This window comes from Sinocyclocheilus grahami, unplaced genomic scaffold (genome assembly GCF_001515645.1).
Source record: "Sinocyclocheilus grahami isolate Dianchi unplaced genomic scaffold, SAMN03320097.WGS_v1.1 scaffold343.1, whole genome shotgun sequence".
In the NCBI taxonomy this organism is placed as follows: Eukaryota; Metazoa; Chordata; class Actinopteri; order Cypriniformes; family Cyprinidae; genus Sinocyclocheilus; species Sinocyclocheilus grahami.
This window is the reverse complement of record NW_015505522.1, coordinates 73,952-82,126: the sequence shown is the minus strand read 5'-3', so window position 1 is coordinate 82,126 and position 8,175 is coordinate 73,952. Positions and strand designations below refer to the sequence as shown.

Here is an 8,175-nt window from a genome sequence, read left to right as displayed (position 1 = left end):
TCCTACCGTAAATATATCAAAACTTAATGTTTGATTAGTAATATGCATTGCTAAGAACTTCATTTGGACAACTTTAAAGATGATTTTCTCAATATTTAGATTTTTTTGCACCCTCAGATTCCAGATTTTCAAATATTGTCCGATCCTAACAAACCATACATCAATGGAAAGCTATTTATTCAGATTTCAGATGATGCATAAATCTCAATTTAAAAAAACTGTCCCTTATGACTGGTTTTGTGCTCCAGGGTCACATATAATAGTGAGATGTATTTGTGTTCTGGTGAAGAACATCTCAGCTTCACTGAACATCAGAAGCAGTGCCTGACCCGTCAGTCTGGCCGTCTCAACCGAATGCTTTTGAAGCGTTTCATTTGAGGCTCTAGCAGACATTTCCATAATTTATCATTGTGCTCTTGGATTAGAAGAATCAGTTCTTCCAAAGGTTCTGTGTGTGTGTGTGTGTGTGTGTGTGTTGTTGTTGTTGTTGTTGTGTGATGTTGTTGTTGTTGTGTGTGTTGTTGTTGTTGTTGTTGTTGTTGTTGTTGTTGTTGTTGTGTGATGTTGTTGTTGTGTGTGTTGTGTGTGCAGGAGTGTTCCCCACTCTCCCCGGTCAGATGCAGCGGCCGCTGGCCAGCTCTTACCCCTCACTGCAGCCGGTCTATCAGAACGTGTCTGGCGTGCAGACACAGATGCAGACACAGATGCAGATGCAGACGCAGACACAGATGCAGACGCAGCTCTACTCGCAGGTACGTCTGTCTCAGATCAGACTCGTGCTGTAGCTCAGGATTCTCTCAGCACTGTACTCGCTCTATGAACTCTACACACTGTCACATTTAAAGGTGTTTTGTAGTAGTAGTAATAGATTGTCGGTAGATGTTGTTGTTGTTGTTGTTGTGTGTGTGTGATGTTGTTGTTGTTGTGTGTGTGATGTTGTTGTTGTGTGTGTTGTGTGTGCAGGAGTGTTCCCCACTCTCCCCGGTCAGATGCAGCGGCCGCTGGCCAGCTCTTACCCCTCACTGCAGCTGGTCTATCAGAACGTGTCTGGCGTGCAGCCACAGATGCAGACACAGATGCAGACACAGATGCAGACGCAGACACAGATGCAGACGCAGCTCTACTCGCAGGTACGTCTGTCTCAGATCAGACTCGTGCTGTAGCTCAGGATTCTCTCAGCACTGTACTCGCTCTATGAACTCTACACACTGTCACATTTAAAGGTGTTTTGTAGTAGTAGTAATAGATTGTCGGTATAGATATTAGATGGATGTTAGATATGTTAGACCAGGGCTATTCAATTAGCTTCATTTTAAGGCCAGATTATCGAATTGAAAATTTGAAGGGGGTAGGGGCCGTCCCGATCTCTTTCTGGGGGGCCTAAATTAGAAATTAAATTTAAATGCATATTCAGAAGTAAAATGAAATAATATTACCAACAATAGCATCTATAAAAGGTTAACATTAGTGCTGTCTGTCAGTCAATTGAAAAAAAAAAATCAACCTCCAAATTAATATAGAAACAACATAAAGACAGCATATTTTAAATGTTTAATGGCATCTTTTTACTTGTGTATTATTAATGAAGACCAGTATCATTGATTCCAATAATGTTACTGATGTCCATTTTCCCTCAATTTTAGCCATTAATTATAGCTATTTAACGTTACAGTATAATTGAAAGCCATTATTTTCAACATTTAATAGGCTTTGAAAAAATAACAACTTTTAATTTAAGTAAACTTTAAAAAATCTTCACATAAACTATAAATTGTATGCATAAGGCATATTGATTAATTTTAATTTAAGCTACAAAAGTTAATCAGCAAGCAGAGCAGTCGAGTGATTTCTCTTTCTTTTCTTCTTTGATTTAACGTTACATCAGTCACAGACTGCAGCAGGTTTCACTTTAAAAGCAGCGCATGACGTGGATCTGATGCATATCTGATTTTCTCCCAGCTCGTTATGGTCATTTAGGGCTTATCTCGTAAACACAGTCTTAAATAAGTTAACTCGCCAGAACCACGTATTTGTACATCATTGTGTTTGTTTTTGTCTGTTGAAGTGGCTCAGCATATGCGTACAGCTGAACGCGCAGACTTTCAAACTATAGGCTCCTTCTGTTGATAATCTTCGTACAGTGTCGGCACTCGTCAGAAGTTATGACCGATAACACTCTTTAAACCCGTTTTAACTAGAGTTGTGGATATCTCATAACTCCCTCACACAAGTGCTTGTGAGCGCTGCCGTCCCCGGTAGATTGTTGTTATTGCGTCTCTTTCTTTTCTTTTTCTGCTGGCCCGGGCCAGTGTTGCCACCTTGTGGACAAACTAATTAGTGCAAAATCAATTCAAGGCGTATGTGCGACCAGCGTACTCTTCCTCGGGTCGGATGAAGATGAATTGAATAGCCCTGTGTTAGACTGTTATGTAATACAAAATTGGTGTTTTTTTTGTCCCAGTTCAGAGATCTTGACCCTCTCTAATGTATTGGAGCTGAATTATTAATTTACATTGCACCAATATCACAAATCGCAAAGTCTATGATTTAATCAAACAGATAAATTATTTTTATATTTTATATATTTATTTTCCAAAAACCACCAAAATAAAAGCTCAATTTTAGATTATTTAAAAAAAAAAAAAAATCTATATTTATTTTAATAAAAAATATACTACATTTTTTATGTATTTTGTTTCACAGTGTAATGTCATTATTACAATAGATTTCCTGTTTTGTTTAATATTTATAATAATTACGGTAAGTCATTATTATTGTTTTTTTATTTCTTATTTTCTATGCTAAAGCTCCCCCTAACAAAATCACCCCAATTATTCTAGAATTATTATTTCTTTCCAAATTTAACTATTCAAGTAATTTGGTGAAAAGTCCATTATTTTTTTCATATCACAATATGAAACTTACAGAAAAAAAAATATATATTGCATATTGTCAGGTTTTCCCAAAATCAGCACTACAGTATGCAGTATTTAAAATTATATAGCAATGTAATGATTGAACTGTAATATGAAAGGAATACAAATATGCATATGCTTACATTCAGGAAATACAATGAAGAAAGAATAAACGGCTAATGAGATTTGGTTTGACCTCGAGGCTGATGAACTTAAGCAAGTCCTCTTACTGACCCTTTGCTGAGAAATTAGAGTTTTTTTTCTAAGACTGTTTGTGCTTTATTGTCTGAGAGCAGAATGAAGCTGGTGTTTGTGCTGTTGTCTCTGTTCTCAGCTGAGCCCCTCGTTAGCCTCATTAAGCCTGCAGTCTCAGCCTCCGGACGCGCTGAGGGTCATTAACCTGCTGCAGGAGCGCAGCCTCCTTCCTCCGGGAAGCGTGCCGCCGCCGGTGCCCTGTCTGCCGCAGGACCTGCAGAAGCTCAGCTGCAGCCCAGAGTCAGTGCTCCTCTCTCTCTCTCTCTCTCTCTCCCTCCCTCTCTCTCTCTCCCTCTGATGGTCTTCTCGTCCGCAGGGTGTTCCGCTGTACTCTCACCAGCATCCCGCAGACGCAGTCTCTGCTGAACAAGGCCAAGCTTCCCCTCGGCCTGCTGCTGCACCCCTTCAAAGACCTCTCTGTGAGTACCACATCTCACCGCTGCGGAGTACGGCTGCGCATCGAAACCCCAAATTCCCAAGAATCGGGTGTTTAATGAGATGCGTGCATTTCCATTCTGCTTCATAACGATTCCTGCGTTCGCATTTTAATGTGATTTAACACGATTTAAGTGCAGGAACGGAGAGAACTTGCGCCCTATTTGCGTGCAGCGCAGACGTCTTTTCCACTGCAGAAAAGATCGCTCCGGGCCGGAACTGACTTTCATATTTATCGACCAGTGAGCAGAAAACTACGTCAGTATATTATCATAAACACAGCCGTTTTTGTCTGAAGTGAACATGAGAAAGAAAACACTCGTGTACAGTATTTTTAGATCTGCGTGCGTTCGGTGTTAAAGAGTCTAATAAACACACTGCCAAATTAATGTTAATCAAAGAACAAAATATATTTTTTTATCTTGTTGGAATCTAAACTAGGAATCTATAAGAATCGGAATCGATAAAATGTAAACGATACCCAACCCTTCTGCTGAACTCTGAGAGCAGTCGAGCACCCAGAAATGAAACGTCATCGTTTACTTCCCTCGTGTCCTGCTAAACCTGACTTCTGTGGAAGAGAAATTCAGTGTTTTGAATTTACTTTCGGTAATAATGAACAGAAATTTAAGCTTTCCGGCTTTAAAAAGCACACAAGCACTGTGAAAATATCCTATATGTCAAATAGTCAGGCAGTAAAAAGAAGAGGAAAAAATTACTTTTAGTCGCCAAATTGCAGAATTGTGGTGTTCAGAATTGCTTCAGCTTTTTTATTTCTTTTTTTTTTTCTCAGTCATTTTACGTTGATGTATTTAAAACATTATTTAAGATATTAATCTTCAGCATTATTTGTACTGTGTAAATACATTCATCCCATGTTAGGGCTGCATTAAACAGTCTGTGTAAATGCATCTAATGGCACTTCAGATGCAGCTTCTGTGCTTCACTTATGCAGTGCAAAGATGGATTTTGTTGATATTTGCTAGTAACTGTAGAGTTAGATTTTTGGGCGAGTGTTATTAATCCTATCACAATCAGAACACTAGTGCTCATCTCAACACGAGCATCCTCTGAGGGAAATGATCTTATAAGATATTAATGAGCTAATGGTCTTCCTCTTCAGCAACTGCCGGTGGTAACGTCCAGTAATATCGTGCGCTGCCGCTCCTGTCGGACCTACATCAACCCGTTCGTGACCTTCCTGGACGCTAGAAGATGGAAGTGCAACCTGTGTCACCGAGTCAATGATGGTGAGCGCTAGTGTGATGATCAGAGAGATTCTGCATAATTAAAGCCGTATGCACGGCATTGTTTTGTTGTTTGTGGTGTGATATCTGAATCATGTAAATCATGTTTGTGAATGTGTTTTGAGTCGTGTGATCTCAGTTCCAGAGGAGTTCATGTATAATCCGGTCAGCAGATCGTATGGAGCGCCTCACAAAAGACCAGAGGTGCAGAACGCCACCATCGAGTTCATCGCCCCGTCAGAATACATGGTGCGAGTTATTATAGTTTTTATTAACATTTTAATGTTTTATTTTAGATTTTACGTTTTTGTTGTAATTTTAAGGTTTTAATCATTTTGTTGTATGTTTTTGTCTTTTTTGTTTTGTCTAAATAATTATTCAGAATTTTTTTTAATTTTAGTTTTTTGTTTTTCATTTAAATTTTTTGTTGAAATTAACATTTTAGTCATTTTGTTGTTTGTCATCTTTATGATTTTTTTTGTCTGTGAGGTTTTTAGTATTTAACGTAATTTATTTCCGTTTTAGTTTATTTTAGTTAATCATAATCAAATGAACAATGTTTCCATTGCAACTAGCTAATATTAAAAGTTGTTTTTTTAATATATTATTTTAGTTATCATTTAAGTAACTTTTTAAAAATGGTTTTAGTTCGCTATAATAACCCTGGTTTCATGTGGGCACTGACAGACAGTTCTATCTGTAACATCATAGTGCAGATCTGTTAAATTACATGCTCATATCAAGATTTCCACGTTATGAAGTGATAAGCCATGCAGCAGGCACTTATAAACTCTACATACAGACCGAGAGTGTCTGAGAGAAGTGAGATGTATGTAATGCCAGCGATCTGAAGCGCAGTGTTTGGTCCGCAGCTGAGGCCGCCGCAGCCTGCTGCTTACCTCTTCGTCCTGGACGTGTCTCATAACGCGGTGGAGACCGGATATCTGGATGTCTTCTGTCAGACGCTCTTGGAGAGCCTCGACTCGTAAGTGAGCATCGCTGCTGTCTGGTGCATTTGAGCTCACTCATCAGTGTGTCGTGTGTTTCTTTACATGAAGGCTTCCCGGAGACGCTCGGATGAAGATCGGCTTCGTCACGTTCGACAGCACCATCCATTTCTACAACCTCCAGGAAGGCCTGTCGCAGCCTCAGATGCTCATCGTGTCGGACATCGACGGTAAGCCCGTTCTCCCATCAGTACAGATATGCAGTGAGGTCTCAGAAGTGAGCTGACTGTCGGCCGTTCCTCCCTCAGATGTGTTTCTGCCGACGCCGGACAGCCTTCTGGTCAACCTGAGCGAAAGCAAAGAGGTGAGCGAGCGAGCAGCACGAGTGCTCTGGCCTTCAGACGCGACGCTAAACGCTGGTCTGGCTTGTCGTTGCAGCTGGTCCAGGATCTGCTGGCGAGTCTGCCGCAGATGTTCGGTCAGACGATGGAGACGCAGTCTGCTCTGGGTCCGGCGCTGCAGGCTGCCTTCAAGCTGCTGTCTCCCACCGGAGGACGCATGACTGTGTTCCAGACGCAGCTGCCAACCATCGGCATCGGCGCGCTCAAGCCCAGAGAAGAGCCCAGCCAGAGAGCCAACGCCAAGGTTAGCCACCTGATCGATCGATTGATTGATCAGTGTGTAAACTGTTTTGAGCCTTGGGTTCAATTATTATTTACCCTGGAGACTTTGCACTGGCAAAAATGACACATTTTGCCGTTTTATCTAGCTATTATTAGGGCTGTCAAGCGATTAAAATGTCTAATTACATGATGTGCCAATTAATTAATTGAATTCATCGTAAATGAATCACATCAGTTTTGGCTGAGAAATTACCCCTAAAAGATCATTAAAAGTCATCATGTGAAAAGCATTGAATAGAGTTTACGAAAAATGGCTTTAGAAAGAAAGAAAAAAACGATTTTGATTCAGCTTTGCATAAATAATAATAATGCTTAATAGTGGACTTTTTTTTAAATGCATATTGAAATATGAAATGATTTTTAATAAATGAAATGATACTCCGAATATGAAACTGCGAATATAAAAGGTAGGTGGCGGTGAGTCAGTGTCGTAATGAGTGAGTCATTGAATCATTCATTCAACCAGCTGATTCATCCAGAAACGAAGCAAGAGACTGTTTTTATGAATGAATGAATCATTCACTCGCTCAAGTTGTTCAAAACAGTGGATTAATTTAGTAATGAATCACCACTGTGTGTTTCTCAGAGACGCTTAACAGTTCTGCTGAGTTTGATTGGACCTATTTTTGTTTGCGAAATTGATCAAAATGGGTATTATTGTGTAGCAGAGTTTGAACTTCTTGTTTATTGAACTGTTGTATAAATCAATATCACATTAGCAGTAGTGCAGATATTGGAGAGAAACAGCACTCTAGCTGGTGTGATAGTGCTAAACTATATCATGTGATGTAAATACAAGGGAATTTTTATTTTATTTGGTCCTCATATTTTGAATTTTAGGCATTCTAATAGACTTTATCCCAGTCAGTCGTCCTGCATCATGTTCATCAGAAACTGCATCGTCTGCGACTGCACATTATTTTTTCCATAATTACACCAAATTATTGTGTTAAATCAACAGCCCTTTTTTTAAAACTTTTATAAGAGTTTATCATGTGAAATACTAGATGTTAATGGGACATTTGCAGCTGTTCTGTGGTGGTTTTCCTCTGTAGGACGTGCAGCATCTCAGTCCTGTGACGGATTTCTATAAGAAGCTGGCTCTGGACTGTTCTGGTCATCATGTGGCAGTGGATCTGTTCCTGCTGAGCGCACAGTACTCGGATCTGTCCTCTCTGGGTCAGTCACTAACTACTACACCTTTACTAATCCGCTCGTGAAGAGCTGTCTAGTGAGCAGGCTTCAGCATCACTTCTGAGGGACCTGACTGATATTAGACAAATACATCAAACCTGTAAAGCCTAAAAAATAGAAATAATTGTCCAAATTTTTTTATATATATTTTATATTATTTACTGAACCCTTAAAACGTTTGCATATATTTTTTGAGTATCATATTTGATCCATCAGGCTTTTATGGCTCATAGTCTGAAACAGTGAGAACATGGAGGAAAAAACAGCTCAGTTTTATTCAGAGACTCAAACTGGGCAAAAATATGAATCTGCTGCAGATGCTGATATTTCTGTGGTATCATGCTGCTTGTGATGTAAATCAGTGAGATCTTTCTAACAGTGCAGCAGATACTGACATAAAATGATCTAAATATCAGTCGTCGCTCTACATCTCCAATAATCTGTCTCAGTGAGATGAGACTGAAATGCTCCAAACATATAATGCAGTGATTGAGAGCTG

General features: G+C 39.6%; 1 protein-coding gene across 5 annotated transcripts in view; it reads left to right on the top strand.

The window, feature by feature from the left end:
• sec24a (SEC24 homolog A, COPII coat complex component) overlaps positions 1–8,175 on the top strand; it is a 33,676-nt gene that overhangs the window by 11,197 nt on the left and 14,304 nt on the right. For 3 of the 5 annotated variants that reach the window (XR_001611109.1, XM_016295986.1, XM_016295985.1), the window contains exons 4-13: positions 592–752; positions 3,250–3,410; positions 3,487–3,589; positions 4,729–4,855; positions 4,992–5,101; positions 5,725–5,837; positions 5,911–6,029; positions 6,108–6,163; positions 6,238–6,444; positions 7,538–7,661. Coding sequence is in view for 4 of the 5 variants with exons in the window: in XM_016295986.1 (XP_016151472.1) it covers positions 592–752; positions 3,250–3,410; positions 3,487–3,589; positions 4,729–4,855; positions 4,992–5,101; positions 5,725–5,837; positions 5,911–6,029; positions 6,108–6,163; positions 6,238–6,444; positions 7,538–7,661 (1,281 nt within the window). In the remaining variant the exon portion in view is untranslated. Of the gene's footprint in view, positions 1–591; positions 753–968; positions 1,131–3,249; positions 3,411–3,486; positions 3,590–4,728; positions 4,856–4,991; positions 5,102–5,724; positions 5,838–5,910; positions 6,030–6,107; positions 6,164–6,237; positions 6,445–7,537; positions 7,662–8,175 lie in introns of those variants that run through there. The other 2 variants (XM_016295988.1, XM_016295987.1) reach the window with 2 other exon arrangements.